This window comes from Marmota flaviventris, chromosome 6 (assembly GCF_047511675.1).
Source record: "Marmota flaviventris isolate mMarFla1 chromosome 6, mMarFla1.hap1, whole genome shotgun sequence".
NCBI classification, from domain to species: Eukaryota; Metazoa; Chordata; class Mammalia; order Rodentia; family Sciuridae; genus Marmota; species Marmota flaviventris.
In genome coordinates this window covers 26,628,209-26,648,807 of record NC_092503.1, presented here as the reverse complement: position 1 = coordinate 26,648,807, position 20,599 = coordinate 26,628,209, and the positions used below count along the sequence as shown (strand labels likewise).

Genomic DNA, 20,599 nt, shown 5'->3' with positions numbered 1-20,599 from the left:
CACTTACTTTTTTGAGCTGAGCAGGAAAAGGAAATGCTGTGGTGGTTTTGTGAGAAGTCCAGTCTTAGTGGCTTTAAGAAAATATTTTCTTCAGATTATGCAAGTATACTCTAGAGTTATTATGTAAAGCTTATACATATATATTCTATTTGTATCAAAGAAATATATATATATATATATATATATATATATATATATATATATATATATATATATATATAAAATATATAAAAGATTCCTATCTAGAAAAATCCACTGTCAACATTTAGCTAAGCTCCATCTGAGTAATACCCTAATGATTTCCATTGTTGTTATATCCTCTTGTACTCTTTGGATTTCTTTAAAGAATATTTCAGCCTTTTATAAGAAAATGGTAGATAATAAAAGTTTATTTCCTAAGCTACATAGGAACCTAACCATATTATATTTTTAGGTTTCTCTTTACTAGATTGAATCACTTAAAATTGCCAATGTTCCAACTTACAAAAATGATGCTCAACTTAATAACTGCAATAGGTTGGCTGAGGAATCTTGAAAGCTTGCAGGAGGAAACGGATTTTAGGTTGTTCCCAGCTATATCCCTAAGGCCTAAAATAGTTCCTTGTAGGTGAATCAAATCTTTGTTTTGAAATATGAAAGAAAAGGATTGACTCTGATAAAAATAATTTCATGAGAATAGAAATAAAATGGAAATATTTTAACTGCACTCTAGAGAAAATTAAAGAACAATTTAGTTCCAATTGGCTCAATGGAATCAAATTTTTAAAAGCTTAATCAATAAAGTTTACTAATGTTGGTACAAGCTGTTTACACCATCCATATTCGTAAACATGAATGATAGCATCCTGAGAGTCACAATGGCAGCAGGGGTGAAAACCCTTCTGTTCTCAAACTGGGAAAGGTCATGAGGACTGGGAATAGGATGGTTGAGGCTTGAACCCACCACAGCGAAAATTTTTCCACTCATCCAAATATCCTATAACTTCTCTTAATGCCACACTGTCAAATATAACACACATTGGTTCACGAATTTTCCCTCTAAATAAGATGATTTACATTACCTGTTTGATGCCTGTCTCCATTTCTGACCTAGCAGATGTTTATAGTAGTGTGATATACACCATCATTGATAGAGCCCTCTGTTGGCATAAGCATGTGATGTAGCCTTGAGGACACAAGTTTGATAAACGTAAGAGCTACATCTAGATCATGGCTTTGTCACTTACAGATATGTGACCTTGGGCAAGAAATCTAATTTCTCTTAGTTTCAGTTTTGTTGACAGTTAAACCTTGTCTTAGTCTGTTTTCTGTTTATACAACAGAATGCCTGAGACTAGGTAATTTATAAAGCAATGAGGTGTATTTCATCTCATGTCTCTAGTAGTAGGGAAGTCCATAAGGACAAGTGGGCACCTGCAGATGGAAGGGCATGAGGTTGAACTTGCTTTATCACTACCCTCTCTTACAGTAGCTCACCCAGTCCCTAGAGAGCAGAACTCACTCCTGAAAGATGGCATAAATCCATACAGGAGGGCCCCATCACCATGATCCACACACTTCTCACCAGGTCCCATCTCCCAATACCACTGCTTTGAAGACCAAACCTCAACATGAGTTTTGGTGAGAACAAAAAATGTTCAAACCACAGCAAATCTCTACCTTTAAAAGTTATAATCAGATAAAATGATAACTACAAATGTGTGTGGCTGGGTACATTTTACGTATAAGCCACTGATGTCAATCAGAACCATGGTTATGCGTTAGCATCAGACAGTGATTAATAAACGACTTAGCTCATAGAATCCTAGAATTATAGAGTGTAAGCAGCCCTTGCAAACGTGTGATACCTTCCAGCTCCTTCCTACCCCATGCATCAAAAAAGAATCAGACAAACATTCAGAAATATCTTTGGTTTTACTTGCAGTTTTTGTTTGTGCTCATATTAATAGGTAATAATTGGTAAATCCTAACTCTTCCTCTGTTCTCCTATTTTAATTTTCCTTTGTCCTTTGCTATTTTCCAATCTAATAAAGATGGTCCGTGAACTGTGACAGTGAAGCTAAGGAAACAGGTTCAGTCTCCTTGACACGATGAGACACAGTGTCACAGGATAATGTCTTTCTCGTGAATATGCAGCCTGCTAATTATTCTTCTTTAAGAGATAAAGGCATGTCAGAACACGAAACCCCGGGGCCACTGCCTTTATTTAATTAGGCAAGAGTGAATTTGCACATGCCTCTGCATAAAAAAATCACTAGATGTAATTGACTGTTGGTTTTCCGCGTGCCCTTTTCCCAATGAGGGAGCATCCAGAAAGATCAAAAGATGATTTATTCCATACAGTATGTGCAAGGGGGACTGAGGGCCTTGTTGCATCTTTATTATAAATCCCATCCTGAGACCCAATTAACAGGCCTGTTATTCTCCTTCATTAAAATCACTTTTAAGAAGTGAAGGCAGGAGGGCTTTTATGATATCACAGGGCAGATGAGGAGATCCGTTACGCCCTCGTGAGTTTTATTTATTTCTACATGTGTTACTTCCCAGTTGAAGTCCATATCTGAGGCTGATGACCCTACTTTGGGGGATGGGGAGGGATGAGAGGCCTTGGCTACTGAGGAGAGTCAGTCATTTCCCCTCCACTCTGTGCACTCACAAGAGGAATGCAGGAAGCTACCTTTCTGCCCAGGGCCCAGTATAAAACCACTTCAAAGGCCATCTTAGCAGAGTCCAGACAGGCCAAGGAACACAGCCCTCCACTCGCTACAGACCCTGCACTTTCCACCATGTTGGGCAAAGTCCTTTCCCCTAAGGATGGGGGGACTCTTAACTTGGGATCCATGTGGAATTGGTGTTTGGAGGCCCCTTAGTCCCCTGGAAATGATATATGCCCTCCTCTAGACAGAAGGTCTTTTGCCAGGTATTTTGGTGTCCATGATCTAAAGAAAGGTCAGACACGTTTATTTTAGTTGGGCTCTGAAATTTTGAGGTTCAGAGGAACTTGGTTTGGGATGTCAGATAGATTTAGATTTGAATTGCCGCTAATGCATGTTATCTGTGTGACCTTGGGCAGCCTCCAAAACTTCTCTGAACTCACACTTTTCTCAAATGTGAAACAAGGGTAGGAATGAATGCTTTGGGATTGTAGTGATAATAATACTAAACACAAAAAGTAATACATGCTAGTTTTCTCTTTCATTCCATGAATACAAATGAAAGCAAGTACCTGTTCTATCTTAATCTTATCTAGATCTTCCTCAGTACCCAATGTGGTGCTTGGTACTCAGTAAGCACTCAAAAGTTAGTTGAATGGATGGCCAATGGATGCAGTGCCTTTGTTTAGTACCCCAAAGAAATCTGTTTATAGTGATAATTCTTCAAAGCATTTGTTTTCTAAGAGAAATCTTGGAGCTCTAATTGGCTTTGCTAAACCCTCCAAAGACAGTTAACCCCATGTCCTGTGCAGAAGCTTTCTGCATACATGAAATGATTTGATCGGCTCATCCTATGCTGAAAATCATGATCTGTGTTGGGCATGTTGTCTGTGTGAGGGCTGGACAGCCTGTAGACCTTTGCCCATTTTCTAGTTATTTTGGAACATAGCCATGCTGTTGCTTTATTTATTGTCCATGACTGCTTCTGTGCCTCAGCAGAGCTGAGTAGTTGGGTCAGAGACCATATGAATTACCCAGTCTAAACATGTAGTCTAGAGCTATAACAGTCATTACCTGGCTTTTTACAGAAAAATTTGCCATCCCTGGGATGTGCTCTGTGCACTCCTCACTCTAAGGAATGAGGGTTGATCTTAAGATTCCTTTTCTAGGGTTAAGAAGGATTAAGACACACCAGCATTTTAAGTGTCTTGATGAGATTGCACACCCTCTAAATGGTTCAGATGATTCCAGGTCTGGATGATTCCACAGCCCATTGTCTTTCCACTGAACACAGATACCTTTCAACTTATCCAAAATCTAGTTGAACAAACTCCACCTGGCCTTCATGATGACCATTCCTGGAATGGTGAGCAGCTCGGTGGCATCCCCTGAAGGCATGGTGCAACTTGGCCGTCCTGGCATTTGTCAGCAACCTGGCCTCAGGTCAGCAACATCAATCACCTGATAACAAAGTGGAATGAGGGTCTCCAGGGCTACTAATGCCAATGGCAGGATAATATGGATGTTCAGTTGTTCCTATACAAACCCCGGGCTGCTTTCCAAGGGTCAAGAGGTTGCATATTTCCAACCGGATCCTGTTGCTGCCAAATGTGGCATCCACTCTTGCTGGGTACCCTTGGTGATTACTATGTAAAACTTGTATATTTTTAGCCTATAGCTACCTAATGGATTTCTCCTGCTCCAGGCTAATAAACTGTGAGAGTTTAGGGCCTCTGGGCCTCCTCCTTGTTACTCTTCTGTCATTGGCAGATCTGACTCCAAATTAAGGGTGAAAGTTCTTTCACAGTGGATTAATCCTGTTAGAAATTTGATTTCCCCCCCACCAGGGGTTTTCAGGTGAACCTCGATGCTGTTTCCGCTATGCCCATTATTCCTACTTCTCACTGAGCATTTAACCTCCCAGTTAACTTCTCCAGGCTAATAAATTGGTTACGATAGAACAAGAGACCAATTTGGAAAAATCATCTTTTCCTTCTCTAACTGGACAGCAGCATTTGCCTTGTAACTGTGACAAGTTGACAATACTAGCAGTGACAAAGTCATGGTCACCCAACTTGGAAGTAACAGAGTTGGGTGATTTATCCATCTGTCAGAGGACGTGTCCAATGAAAAGTAGCTGTGGTGTTGACCAGTTTCATATAAAAATGGACATTGTGACACTGAGCTGGGGAGGGGAGACGGGAGAAGGACTCGGAAGGGGAGTGTTCTTCTATGTGCTGTCAGGTCAGTCTTTGTGGCCGGCATCAGGGAGTGTCTGTCTCTCACTTCATCTGTTGGGAGCTACTGATGGAAGATTCCACAGAAAAGCAGCTGAGCAGCGGGGTGGACAGGGAGGAATCAGAGCTATAATTAACTTTCTGTCTCATTGTGTTCTGCAGCAATGACCCTTATTTCTCCAAAGATGAAATCTCACAGTCTAACTCTGTGGCTCTTACACTCCTGAAAGTCAATGAATTTTTTAAGTTTCTGCTGAAAATATAAACAGAAAAAAAAAATGGGTCCATAATAGTTTATTGTGGGTGGAAGGACTTGATAAACAGAAGTAACATTTCATTTGTTATGCCAGTGTAACTCCATGGAGAAATAAAGAGTTGATTAAAATTCTTAGTCTATTGTTTAATTATTTAGAGTGACTGCTTCTAAAAGATATTTTTGTATTTGCAGCACTTTTGGCTTACTCCTGATATTTTAATCCCTTTCTTCTTTTTTTAAGCTTTAAAGTAGCCAAGTAGCTCTCCATGTTTTGGTGTTTATTCGGTTTTTTGCTTATCAAATGTATTTCTGTCATGGAAATGTGTTGATTATGAACCTGTCACAAAATATATATCTACCTCTTGGTGGAGACTGCAGATAATATTTTTAAATGATTATACAGTTGAATACTTTGAGTTAGGGAGGAATTGACAAATTATCGTTGATGAGGCAGAGGGTTGGTGATGACGCAGATAGGAAGGGGTTATGAGCAAGTCACAGAAATCTATATATGTGATGCTCCTAGGGTTGTTCACCTTGGGTGTAGCAGGTGAGCAATTCAATTGTCTGGGGAAGACAGAGAAAAGCATGTTCATGGATGGTGTATTGATTAATGTTCCATATGCTAACTAGTGGAAGTAATTCTATTCACTCTTCCTGTAAGCCCTACTAAGAAGGCCAGCTGTAGATATGCTGTCCTTTCTACACAGCTTTTTTTTCCCCCTGGTATTTTAAAGTGCATGTGCATTTTCATTATTGGTTATACTTTTTGTGCATGTGTGTGGCAGTGTTTGGGGGCGGGGGTACATAAGGCTTATATCACTTGACTGCCAGCTTTACTAAGCTCACATGTTGTCCTTATCTCTGTGTTTGCCAGGGAGAAGTGCCTGCTGCCTCTCCAGCTGGCTTTGGAATCCAAGAATGTGAAACTGGCCCAACATGCTTTGGCAGGGATGCAGGTATGGCTTTGACAGAATGCAGTGGAGCAACAGAAAATGACAGGCCACTTTGACAAAGAAAGAGTAAATAGCTAACATTTTAAACACAGGTTGCTTAAAAATTTCTGTAAAAATTTGAAATAGCCCTGGAAAATAATTGGATTTTCTTCACCAGAATTTCTTAGTGCTCAGAATTATTCGGTTGAGTCTTTGTAGTCAAACATTGATTCATGGAAACCCAGCTAACCTACAAAGACATGAATTGGTTTTTGTGTGGTTCAACCTTTAGGAGACTAAGAGATCCCAAGAAAAAGAGACCCCAATTCATACCAACTCAAATCTCACGTACATTCAACATGTGGTTCTGTGTAATGAGAATTGATGGTAAACTGGAAAAATTTTGTTTTGTTCTTTATTCTACTGTAGATTGGTGAATGAATTAATTCATCTTGTTTCTAGACTAAGACTGGGAAGAAAAGAGAAATTTGGTTTAATAAGAAAAGTCAGATGGCTTAAACACATTGCTCCCTCTAAGCATTTGTTTTTACACCAAACGTGATGTGAGAAGGTGATGACTGTATAAACCCACTGAGTATTTAAAGTAGTTTGATTTCTAGAGACAAAGACTGTGACATCCAGGCCAGCAAGGATTCATGGCTATGTATTGGTGGCACTTGTCAATGTCTTTTCATGTCGGTAAGGACAATTTTGTAGTTAGCTTTCCAAGTTCACAGAGCCCCTTAATACCTCATAAGAGTTAATACATATGAAAGAGAGGACAGCTCTTTTTACTCCCAGTGGTTTGGAATTAGATGATGTATACTTTAACATGCAGCAGCAGTTGAGATTTTTGAATTGTCAATAAGATTATTAAAAATCTTTTGCTTTCCAGCAATGACTGGGCCATCTGTAAAAATAATGAGTTTGTTTTACCTGCTGATTTTTGTTCCCTTTTCTCTTGTATTTTATCAATTTGGGATTTTCCATTTTTTTTAATTTTTTTTTTTAACCCTGGAACATTGTTAGCTGCAGTACCATGCTTTCACAGGCTTGTGTTAACTTCGATGACTTGATGACTTAGTGGGTTGAGAATCTTCCTGTTACTATCTATGCCCTGCTCCCCACCACCTGGTAACTTTAGGCACATTTCAGAGCTCCCTAGTCTTTATTTTTTTATATAAAAACAACTTTGTATGTAAAATTTAACTCTGAGCTGCCCTAGGTATATGACATCATCCTTTTGAAAGAATTGGGCACAACATCAGGGAGTCTTGAGTAGGAAGCCAGGGTGCTTGCTGTCCCCCTCTGCAGTGGCATGAAGGTGAAAGGAAGAGTCTTCATGCTGGATTGATCTGAATTCCCAAAGTTCCTTACAAGCAGTGACTCTAAGCTGCATCAGGAAAGAATAAATTAGACAGGGATAAATATAAAGTTCTATATTGGGGTTTCAAGAAACCCACCATACCAGTTCAGAATGGGGGAGAACAGCTTAATTGCAACCTTGTGAGAATTAGGGGTTTCAGGGTGAGTCAGTGTGAAATATGCCATGACTACCAGCTAAACTCTTTTGACCTGAGAGTGTGACTCAAGTTATGAGTCACATTTAATATCAGGTCACCTAGAAGTACTGCAGTCACTCCTGGGGCCACATTCTGAGCAGGAGAGCACAGCGAGACCTTCTCATGTGGAGAACCCTTGAAGGAAGTTGAGGAAACATCCTGGAGAAGAAAAGGCCTTGGGAAACTTGATGGCTGACTTCACATGTCCTAGACACTTAATTCACATGCCTCTGGGGAAAGATAAAAAGTAGGGTGTTAGGTTGGTGGGCTACACACAGCCAAAGGAAGCATTTGATAAAAAAATGTAAGCTGTCCTGAAGTAGCAGAGGGCTGTCCTAGGAGCAGGACTCCTGGGAGTCCTCATTGCAAAAACTCCCTTCTCATTTAGGTCCTATGAGATCATTTTCTAATGGGATATATACTAAGATTTGTGCATCCTAGAGTAACTTCTAGACAAATGACAGCTTGCATTAGGGAATAAAAATTTAAATATCAGACAGATGAACTTGTGGTATATGAAACCTTTTCCTTTCGTGACAGAGCTACATTGAGAAAGGGTATATGTGTGAAAGACTACTGTGTGGCACTAGGTTGTCATGGCCAGGTTCATCCTTTATCCCCACCACTGGATAACCTAGATGGCCAGCACATTAGCATTTCACTTGCTGACATTTAGAGTGAATTATCTAGTGTCAGGAAAAAGTCTTTGCCAAAACCCATTTATCCCATGTTGGATGCATTTCTCTTTTTAATGGCATGTAGCATTTCTTTCCTTCCTAATGGCCTCCAGCTACGCACCTCCTGAGTAAGAAAAACGATCATCGATACATAATAAGATACAAAAGAATAGGCTGTCCCCTGCTGCCTTATCTGTGATCACTACCTTGTGCCTCTTTACAGAAGCTGCTGTCAGAAGAGAGGTTTGTATCCATGGAAACAGACTCTGATGAGAAGCAGCTGCTCAATCAGATCCTGAATGCCGTGAAAGTGACGCCTTCGCTTAATGAAGACCTGCAGGTGGAAGTGATGAAGGTTGGTTTGACGTGGCCACCAGTGTGCGTCACTGGGACAGGAACACATTCTGACCTAGCACTTGTTGCTACCTTGGAACTGCCTCCGCTTTGTGGTCATTTTTCATTTGGAATAGATGGTTATTATCCCTGCGTGTGGTCCTCCCAAATTACCTTGACTGTTGAATGGCAAAAAGGTGCAATTTCAACAAATCTGTAAGATATTTGACCTGATCCTGCATATCAAATGCGGTTTGGAGGTGTGTCACTTTTTAAGAGAATATATGTGAGCAGTTATTTTCAGCTTGAGGTCAGTCTAATTCTGGGTATTCTGCCTGCCTGTGTATGTCACAACAAAGCAAAGACTTAATCCAAGATGTGACATGTACTGAGATTGTAGCAATGGCTGGTTAGGGGGCCGAAGACCATCGTTCTGTGGAATATCAGAATCAAATCATTTTTTTCCCTCAACAATGTCAATCTTATCGCCTTCATTTCAACTACCAGTTCCGTTTTAGGAATGGAAAGAGTCCCTCTCCTCTCCCCTAACTTTCCCTTGAAAATCACCATGACTGGGACTCCCTCACTGCTGTTGGAAGTGGGTCATGTTCTGTGAGTAAATGCTGAGTTTGGCAGAAAAAGATGGAATGTTCCCCAGGACAGCACCTTGGTCACAGTAACACAGCAGGAAGATGGTTTTTCAAACTGTCATCTGTCCTCTTCCTCCCTAGAGAAACAGTACAGAGGAATATTCGAGAATAGTTGATATCATATAGTGGTTTATTTATTCCTAGAAATACACTGATGGATTTTGTCTTAGATGAAAGGCTCTGCTTCTTTGGATTTCAGTTTCCATTCAGAAGTGAAAAAGTTGAATTCTGTCACTTTGTTTCCCGAAGGCCTATGCTTACCCCTAGTGCAGTTGGAAGGTAGTTTGGGGTGGTGATGGAGGGCTCAGACTCTGAAGGTGGCCTGTCTGGTTTGAACCCTCTTTCCTCCATTCTTAGCAGGTTGTCCTTGGCAAATTTCTTAACTTTGTGTCTTGATTTCTTCACCCATAAAAATGGGGGGAAACAGGAGCACCTACACAATAGGGCTGTTTTGAGGATGAAGTGAGATGACATTCATAAAGACCTCAGCACAGTGTCTGGCACAAAGCAAGTGCTTTGGAAGTGTTTCAGCCGATACCAATGTGGCCTGATGCTCTGAGTCAGAGTCTCCGTGAGTCGGACTAGGAATATGCAGTTGTATATCTGGAGTCCTGAGTGAGTCTTAGACACATTGATTCCCTGAGCAAGCTGGTTTTCAAGATCTCACCTACCTTTCACTCTCCTTTGATGCTGAAATGTGCAGTTCCGCCTTGTCCTTTGCTGAAGGCCTCTGTGCCATGCACTCACAAAAAACCTCGAATAACTGCCTCCAGCTGTGGTTTCCTCATCCACTTCCTTCCTGACACTTGAGGAAAAGCAGGACCAGCTGCCTCACCAGTCTGTCTTCCTCTGTTAGGTCCCCACATACTGAAGGGTGGGCTTTGAAGTCATATAGAGAGCATACCTCACAGATTCTATATTATTCTGGAAATTCTCCTAGGAATGATTTTTGTTTGTTTGTGTGTAGAATACAGAAATTTATATTGAAAATGACAAAGTGTGGGGTTTTTTAGGAGCTACAAAGAGTTAGGATGTTGGATGACTCTGTCAGTAGGAACACCTGGGCTGAGACTTGAGCATGGTCTGTAACTCCTGTCCTGCAGTGCCTTCTGCTCGCCTTGCTGAGGGCAGGAGGTGCCACATGTTAACTCCACTGGAAATTGTGGGGAGCCCATTTTAATGGTCTTCCTAATGACCCCCTAATAGACCCTGGTGCTTATAATTAATGCCTGGAAGGAAAATCAGACATTGTCAGAAAAAAAAAAAAAGAAAAAGAAAAACAATAATGTGGACCATCATTCTTTACAATTAGATTTGCCAAGCCCAGTTCAAAGGCCCTTAAAATGATAAGGGCTTTGCTATGTGCTATTAGTTTTAACTATTTAAATATTGGAACTGGGAAAAAATAATTTACAACAAACCTAGAATTCAGCTATTTTTGGTAGTGTATTTTTAAATTTTGAACAAAAATTTAGTTAATGATGATGTAAGTATATTTTGGGTAATATTAGCATGAAATACAATTTTGGAGAAAGTCATTTATCTGTGATAGGTTACAGGGGAAGGCTTCCTCATCATTTCTTATATCTCAGACTTAAAATACTCATTTATGTGTAAATATTGACCTAAATTATAGACTCTCTGGCTTAGAATAAAAAATTTTATCTCCTTACTCTCTGCATAAGGAATTCTATATTTATAGTGATCTCCAGAGACTCACACCCCTTTATCTTGTAGTTCTGCAATCCTGGTAATGATCTGAGTAAAAACTCTTAAGTAAGTTCTTGTTTTATTAATACCATGTCTACATCAAAAATGTTCTTACTACCTATTCTATTATATTAAAAAGAGGAGAGGGAATTGGAAAAAAAAATGGATTCCCATCACATAGGAAGGATATGTTCCTTTAGTCTTGGTATTCACATAACTTATTCTGGTGATAAATTATTTAAAATTTCCTGTATAAATCCTCCAGTCATTTTATATGACTATTTTTAGGCACATAAAATCTTTTAAAATAAGATATGGTTGACATTTTCAAATATTAGTCTGGGAAAACAGTTCAGGAGGGATTAAGCCACATTATGCATTTTCTATTTGTGTATGTCTGACCACAGCTATGGTACATTTTTATAACAGATCCTAAGTGTTATTTTTAAAAACCTATATCATATATCTTATTTACATATTGCTATCTTCTAGTGTTTGTAAACATGAGAAATCCAAGCAGGTCACATTCTTGTGAGTATACTGCAATTGTATCTATTCCTGCAGAGAAATGGTTTCCTCTTTTAGAGATTTCTCCAAGATGAAACAGAAACTAGCTAACAATGAAACCCAAGATTCTAGCAGCACTGCTCTCATTTAGAAAGAAGGTCCTGGACTTTTAATCAGAGGGTTAAAAACAAATCAGTGACGCTTGCTTCTAACAAACTTAGTGGGAATGAGGTTTGAGCGCATGATCTAGAAACTATTTGATACATTTTACCAATAAACAGGAGGTGGGGAGAAAGGTAATTTTTGGTTTATCCAAATGGCTATGTAATCCAGATAAAAATTTTATAGCTTGGAGCAAACAATGTGTCAGAACTGTAGAGAAACAGAAGATTTGTCTGAAGATAGATTACCTATGAAATGGATTCATAGATGGCAGAGAGCTATTTAATATTTAGGTCAAATACTTATATGATTTGGTGACATTTCCCCTGCTATGTGCCATTTCCTTAAGGCCATGGAGACTTTATGGGAGCCATGGACATAATGGCATCTCTGACTGGAGTAATTAGGACTTGCTTTCCTTCTTTCTAATGGTAACCTTTTGTGAGGTTATTAACTGATACAGCTGGCTGAGTCTTCAAAACTGAGAGGAATTATGGCTGACCTTCTTCCTCTGTCAGCACGTGAGAGGGCTAAGCATCCTATCTCAGGAAGGCAGGCTTGCTTTGGTGATAAGGAAGGATATGATACTGGAGCCTGGGGAAGCATTTGGTGAGTGTTCTATTATGGGATATCTTATTTTATGTACATCTTTAGATAATAGAAGTGGATGTTGGTGGAATGTGTTATAATTTTCAAAGGAGAAATGATAGGGTCTGATTATTTAACATTTATATGCGTCAGACACTCTAGCAAGTACTTTATATTCATACCAAGGTCACATAGCTAGTGAAATGACAAGGCCAGTATTTGAACCATGATTCAGCCCAAGAGAAAACCTGTGCTCTTAAACAGTGGGTTCCCTTGCCTGTTAAGACTGTCTTGAAAGACCTGTTAGGAGGTAGACATTACTTACTATTCCTGTTGTATATAGATGGTCAATTGGAAAATGTAAGTGGTAGGCTAATGAGGGGCAAAGCTAGGTGGCTCAGAGTGCTGTGTTTTTTCTATGTCTTTCCAGGATAAAAATATCCCCTAATTCTATGAGCAAGATTAAACATGAAGTAAGAAGCAAATAGTCTCTGTCCCACAAAATCAGCTAATGGCTCTGGGTATGTGCCATAGAATTGGGAAAAGGGAAAGACGATGTCATCTGCTATTGAGGGCTTTTGTTGTTGTTGTTCTTTTTAGATATACATGACAGTAAAGTGCATTTTGACATACTATACATACATGGGGTATAACTTCCCATCCTTGTGGCGTCCATGATGTGGAGTTAACACTGATTGTGTATTCATATATGAATACAGGAAAGTGAGGTCTGATTCATTCTACTGCCCTTCCTATTCCCTGTTGAGGTTTTTGTTTTGTTTTGTTTTTAATATTACAAGACTCTAGCAAACATCTCCAGAAATACAAAGGAGAAAGAATTGTGGACAAGGAATTTACTATCCAGGTGTGACTGGCAGTCCTTAACCTCAGGGTGTCCACTTGGAACTCTGGTGTTGCAAATTGTAGAGCAGAGTGCTTCCAAACTGTGCACCAGCACTGCCAGTCTTTGGTCTTGAAGTAAGGAAGAGGCCACATGGAAGGATCATTTGTATTTTCTATTTTATTTTGTTCTTTGTAGCAGTGGGTATTGAACCCAGGGACTTGTGCATGCTGGGCAGGCACTCTATAACTGAACTATAACCCCCTAGCCCAGAAGGAACATTTTTAAGACTTTTTTCAGTAATGTTTTAATGGAAGTCTTACACTGGGAAATTTATCCAAATGGTTAGTTTTAGTGTTCTTAACTCTGGCCTTAAGGAAAAAATGATCATTAGTGAAGTTTGAGGGTGAAATGGCTAATTTGTCTTGCCTTCTCCTATAAGAGAAATGAAATCCCTCTTAGCCTAAAGCTGCTGAGACACTTTAGAAGATTTTCAGCAGTCTCTACCATTAAGGAAAAATCCAATGTTTGATGAAAAACGTATAACTCCTTAATGCACCATTGTTGGAAGTCAGTTGAACAACTTACAAACCTATTATTTGTGCAGTAAATTCAGTGATGTATCCAAATATGTGGCTCCCCTAAGTCATTTGTTCTTAGACAGCTCTCCTCCTTCCTGCTGCTGAGGTTGAATGAGATAATCATTTTCTGCTTTGCACACATATCAAAATAATTCTTACTAAGTTGTTCTCCCTTTGAATGACTGCCTAAAGTAGGTGAAAAGATGTACAAAAAAAAAAAAAAAAAAAAAAACGAGGAACAAACATTAAAAACTATTTTCTTTAAATAATCTATACATTATTTTCTAGGTAAGATTTTCATGTTATTTACTTTTTTTTTTTTAAAGCACCACTGTTTCCAGGTTTTTACCATTTGAACACATTTAGGAGTCACTCTGTCAACTGTTTTAAAACTTTCCTGCTGGGTGTGGTGAGATCCCAGCAGCTTAGGAGGCTGAAGCAGGAAGATGGCAAGTTCAAAGTTAGCCTCAGCAATTTAGCAAGACCCTAAGCAACTTAGTAAGACCCTGTCTCGAAATTTTTTTTAAAAGGGGTTGGGGATGTAGTTCATTGGTTAAGGACTGCTGGGTTCAATCCCTGGTACCAGAAAAACAAAACAAACAAAAACAAAAAAAATTTCTCCCCACAATCATGAGTTAATGAAGCATAAATGCAGAGGTATTTACTGTGAATGTTCTCGAGTTCCTAGAGTGGAAAGATCCTTTCTTCAATCATTTATGCAGCAAATATTTGATGGCTTCATGTGTGCCAGGCACTGTGCTGGACATAGATGATCCTGTAGTAAGGAAAATGAGAACCAAAACCAAACAAAAATGAAAGCTTTGTTTGGAGACTAGGATGAAGACAGAAATCAGTGAAATATGTAAATATACCTTAACTATAATAAATGCAATGTCAAAATAATCTAGAGACTAGAAGAGTATTTTCGATAGGGTCTGTTGGAGAGTAGTTTTAAGAGTAGGACAAATGAGGCTATTCTGAAGAAGTGATTCTTAAAGTGAAAAAGATCTAAATCATAAGTCAGAAGCAAAGAGGCAAGGAGGGTTGCCGCAGTCTGACTGGGCACAAATGCCGCAGTCTGGCTGGGCACACAATCACGAGCCACCACACAGCTTGTAGATTCAAACAGCAACTCTTTATTCCCGAACTCACACCAGTCGTCTACAATCACGTTCTGGGGAAATCCACATTCTCTGCCCAAATTCACGTTCTCTGCCCAAATCCACCTTCTCTGGGCTTCTATCTCCAAAATCTACTGTCTGAATCCCGTGAGAACTCAAGGGGAACTCAGGCAGCAGGATACGCCCTATTCCCAGCAGGAATAATCTTAAACCTTAAACCTGGAACCTAAACTGGGAACGCCCTAAACACGACTATCTTAAACCGGGAACACCCTAATCTGCCTTGGTCCTTGAGCAAGGTCACCTACATTCAATGTCGCTGCAACATGTCAGCAACATGGGGTACGCTGGCAAGGAAATTGTCATACCTACTTGGCTAATGGCTCCCAGCATCTCCCCCCTTCTGATTAATTAAACAACAAGCAATGTGGCTTAAGGACCGTGCCTGGTAGGTTGTCCAATTCAACATATGGTTCTTACCCGTCATCGGAAAACTGACCTTTAGGCGTCAGCCTCCTGTCTTAGGTTGATACCACTGCAATTGAATCATACCCGTCACTGACTACCGGTCCAGCATACAGCCATACTTGTGGATAGGTCTATGCACCAGTGGGGGGGTGAGGTTCTTTGCCTCACCTCTGTTGGCCCCCAAATTTGGCCTTGGTGCCAGTGGGGGAGTGAGGTTAATGTGGCTTATGGACCGTGCCTGGTAGGTTGTCCAATTCAACATATGGTTCTTACCCGTCATCGGAAAACTGACCTTTAGGCGTCAGCCTCCTGTCTTAGGTTGATACCACTGCAATTGGATCATACCCGTCACTGACTACCGGTCCAGCATAAGCCATTGGCCCCCAAATTTTAGACCATCACTAGCAGAAGGGAGGAGGATACAGAAATGCCACGACACCAAGCCAATTGACGGCTCTTTGGGAAAAAATTGCATCACTGGTGACACCATCAGCAAGGATATGTCAGCACTACCACAATTAACATGGGGTGTGCTGGCAAGGAAATAAAAATTGCATCACTAGTGACACCATCAGCAAAGATATGCCAGCATTACCACAATCGCTGCACCAAACGATAGTTACATAGTCCAGGCAAGTTCTGCAAGCAGTTCAAAGCAGAGGAATCTATCAATATGTCCATTTCCTCCCAAAATCCGTTTCCTCCCAAAGTAAGTTGACTCTTTGATTGAGCATTACTTGTTGAGTTCTTCACCGGCACTGGGATGGAGATAGGAATTCTGGCAATGATGCTAAAGAGACATTATCCTGAAAAGAATTATTAAATATAATGAAAAGGAAAGGTGAAAGTAAACAAACAGATCTGTTAACCTACTTTAAAAACAATCCTTAACAGCTGTTTACCTAATTTAAATTAAACCATTTAAATCACGTGAATAAAAAAAATAATAATAATTCGGATCCATTTTTTCATGAGCGCTCCTCATATAAGAAATATGGACATACGCACATACAGACATACAACACAAAACACAAGAGTGTACATAAACGTACAACACATAAGAAAATAGTAAAGGCCTTGTAGCTTTACCTAGGTGAAATCTCCATTGCAATGTTTAAAAACTCCACAGTCAAAAAATAAAACTGATCAGAAAAACATTAACCTAGGTTTGTATGAGCTCAAAAAATAAAAATAGAACCTTATGATGTGGAAAAATGCAATAATAAAATAGCTATTGAAAAAAGCATCCTGGTTAATCACTGTCGCAGATGTAAGAATGGCCAAGCTGGAGTTCTGGATATCAGCTGTTATGGATTTGAGTCAAATCATCTTCTTTTTGATCTGTAGAGACTGTTTTAGTTAATCTCTCTGGAATCCAAATGGGCTGCTGTTCTCCCTGTGGAAAAACACAAACAGACCCCCGACTCCAGACAATCACTGGGTCAGGACCTTTCCATTGTCCTGTTAGAATATCTTTCCAAAGTACTTTAGGCTTATGTACATTTTTTGGATACATATGTCTTTCTGCAGCACTAAGTCCTGATGAATCCAAATTTAAAAAGTTTAGAGTAAAAAGCGTTATTTTAAGTTTATCTTTGGGGGATATATACCCCTTTCCAATTCCCTCTTTTTGCTTTAATAAGTACGTTTTAATAGTTTGATGAGCTCTTTCAACTATGCCTTGTCCCTGTGGATTGTATGGGATTCCTGTTATATGAGTAATACCAAATGATGAGCAAAATTGTTTAAAAGAGGTAGAGGTATAGCCAGGACCATTATCGGTTTTTAACTGTTTAGGAACGCCCACAGTGGCAAAATTTTGTAAGCAATGAGCTATAACATCTTTAGTTTTTTCTCCGGCATGAAGGGAGCCCATCAAAAATCCAGAAGAAGTATCGACTGTAACGTGTAAATATTTTAATTTTCCAAATTCTGGCAAGTGTGTGACGTCCATCTGCCAAATATGGTTAGGTATCAGTCCTCTAGGATTGACTCCAAGATTAACTTGTGGTAAAAATGTCACACAATTTTGACATTGTTTTATTATATGTCTGGCTTGTTCCTTAGTTATTTTAAAACGCTTTTGTAAAGTATTAGCATTAACATGAAACCTTTTATGAAAATTTGTAGCTTCTTCAAATGTAGAGAAAATATGTATGTCATGTGTAGTTTTATCTGCTAAATCATTGCCTAAACTAAGGGCTCCAGGCAATCCTGTATGTGCCCTAATATGTCCTATGAAGAATGGATCTTTTCTGTCCCAGATTAGACTTTGTATAGTGGAAAACAAAGAGAAAACAGTAGAAGAAGGGGAAATCCTACCAGCATCTTCAAGAGATACTATAGCATTAACTACATACTGACTATCAGAAAATAAATTAAATACAGAATCTTTAAACATCAAAAAAGCTTCTAAAACTGCATTAAGCTCTACCTTTTGAGCTGATTGTTTGGGTACTAAAAATGTAAAAGTTTGATCAGGGGTAACTACTGCTGCTGTACCATTATTTGACCCATCAGTGAAAATATTTGGAGCATTCATGATAGGTGTTTTTCTTGTCATTTTAGGAAAAACTACAGGATGTTTAGACCAAAAAGACAACAAAGGATTAGATGGTAAATGATTATCAAATGTAACATTAGATTTACACATGATTATTGCCCAAGTATTTAACTCATTAGCTAACTCATCAATTTGATCCATAGTATATGGAGTAATAATTTTATTGGGAGAAATTCCAAACACTCCCTTCGCTGCTTTTATTCCTTTGAGTATTAATTGTCCTACAGCCTCAGGATACCTAGTAAGAATAGTGTTAGGAGAATAAGATAAATGTATCCACAATAATGGACCTTCTTGCCAAAATACTCCTGTAGGGATATTTTTTGTTGGTAGTACAATAAATAATAAAGGCAAACTTATATCAATTCTATCCAAATGCATATTTTCCATATATGTTTCAATAATTTTTAATGCCTTTCTTGCTTTAGGAGTTAACATGCGGGGTGAATTTGGATCTGATGGACCTTTTAGAATATCAAATAAAGGTCCCAACTCTCCTGTTGGTATACCTAGATAAGGCCTTATCCAATTTATGTCTCCCAATAACTTTTGAAAGTCGTTAAGTGATTTGAGTTGATCTACTCGTATTTGAATTTTTGGTGGACGGACCATGGTTGAGGATAATAGAACTCCTAAATAATTAATTGGAAAATTTAATTGTACTTTATCTATTGCTATCTCTAGATTATAATTTTTCAATAAGTTTGTAAGTGTGGCATAACATTCCAGCAATATGTTTTTATCTTTATGTGCCAATAATACATCATCCATATAGTGAAATATTTGTAGTTCAGGATTTTGATTTCTAAGTGGCTGGATTGCTTTGTTAACATATATTTGACACATAGTTGGACTGTTAGCCATCCCTTGAGGGAGTACTTTCCATTCATATCTCTGATCAGGACCTTCATGATTTAATGCAGGGATAGTAAATGCAAAACGTGGACTATCCTCGGGATGAATTGGAATTGAAAAAAAGCAATCTTTAATATCTATAGCTAAAACATGCCAGGTTTTTGGCAAAGCAGACAATTGAGGAATCCCTGATTGAGCAGGTCCCATAATAACCATCTCATTATTAATGGCTCTTAAATCTTGCAATAATCTCCATTTACCAGACTTCTTTTTGATGACAAAAATGGGAGTATTATGGGGAGATATGGAAGGTTGTATATGTCCTTCCGCTAATTGTTGTTTGACCAGATCATGGGCTACTTGTGTCTTTTCTTTAGTCAGGGGCCACTGAGGAACCCACACTGGTCTTTCTGATTTCCAAGTAATTTTGATTGTCTCAGTGGCCCTTTCTGAAAATCCAACCCATGTCTGTCTGTTCCTTGATCTATTTGTACTGGTGCTGCTATACCTTGCCCTTGTTTTCCTAATCTTTTTTCTTTCCTAAAGCCTTGTCTAGCCCTAGTAGTGGGCGAATTAGGATTGATGTTATTTGTTAATGTCAAACCTAATTGATCTAGGACATCTCGTCCCCATAAATTTATAGGAAGATGATCCAATACATATGGCTGTATAGTTCCTTCACATCCTTCAGGATCCTTCCAATCTAATATCATAGAACTTCTATGGGGATTAGTCGCCACTCCTAGGCCTCGAAGCGTTTGAGTGGCTTGTTGTAATGGCCAATGTTTTGGCCATTCTTGACGAGAGATAATGCTAAGGTCAGCTCCTGTGTCCAGTAGCCCATTAAACTCATGACCTTGAATATTTAGTTTTAGCATTGGGCGAGAATCTAAATTTAAAGACAACATAGCCCAATCTACACCTGTGGAGCCTAATCCCCTGGAACCTCTTTCTACACTATGACTAGGAAATTTATTATGTAGGCTGGGTATTATTAACAACTGTGCTATTCTATCTCCAGGTGAAATTACTGATATACCTCTTGGAGAACTAGCTATAATTTTTATTTCACCTACATAATCGGGATCAATTACCCCAGGACTTATCATAAGTCCTTTTAATGTAGATGAACTACGTCCCAGTAATAAGCCTACTGTTCCTTGGGGAAGAGGTCCTTTTACTCCTGTGGGAATGATTTGAACTCCCATCTCTGGAGTTAATACTGCTCTGGCAGAGGCGCAGATGTCCAACCCTGCGCTCCCTCGGGTTTGTCTGATGAGGGATTTAATGGACAATGTGTCCTGGGCACTACCCTGATGGTGTTGCTGGGATCCTCCACTGCCCCGTATATTTGTGGTTGTGGGCCCCGGAGCATTGGGCCCCCCTGTCCGTTTTTTGGCAATGGAGCCTGATGCCTTTCTCCATGATATCTTGGATAAATACCTGGTCTTTGTCCGTTTTTTGATAAGGGAGTACCTTCTATGGTGGTTTGAGAACGGCATTCATTAGCCCAATGTCTCCCTCTACGGCATCGTGGGCAAATACCCAGTATTCTATTCCTTTGATACCTACTTTTGTTAAACCCTCCTCCTATGGGGCAATTCCTTTTAAAATGTCCTGTTTGTTCACAATCATAGCATGTTTTTGGCCTGGCATCTAAAGCCTGTTGTACTGCAGCTGCCAAGACTTGCCCTTGTTCATTAATATCTCTACATAATTTAATATATGTGTTTAAATCTTCATGTCTCCATGGTCTAATAACGTCTCTGCAGCAACGATTTGCTTGGTCATAAGCCAGTTGTTTTATTAATGGCATTGCTTGTTCTGTATCCCCAAAAATTTTGGCAGCCGTTTGAATTAGCCTATCTACAAAGTCAGCGTAAGGTTCATTAGCTCTCT

General features: G+C 39.3%; 1 protein-coding gene across 1 annotated transcript in view; it reads left to right on the top strand.

Annotated features, from left to right (window-relative positions):
• The window catches only part of Arfgef3 (ARFGEF family member 3), a 159,832-nt gene that overhangs the window by 32,512 nt on the left and 106,721 nt on the right, over positions 1–20,599 (top strand). The window contains exons 3-4 of the mRNA XM_027938466.2: positions 6,025–6,106; positions 8,545–8,676. Of these exons, the coding sequence (XP_027794267.2) occupies positions 6,025–6,106; positions 8,545–8,676 (214 nt within the window). The remainder of the gene's footprint in view (positions 1–6,024; positions 6,107–8,544; positions 8,677–20,599) is intronic.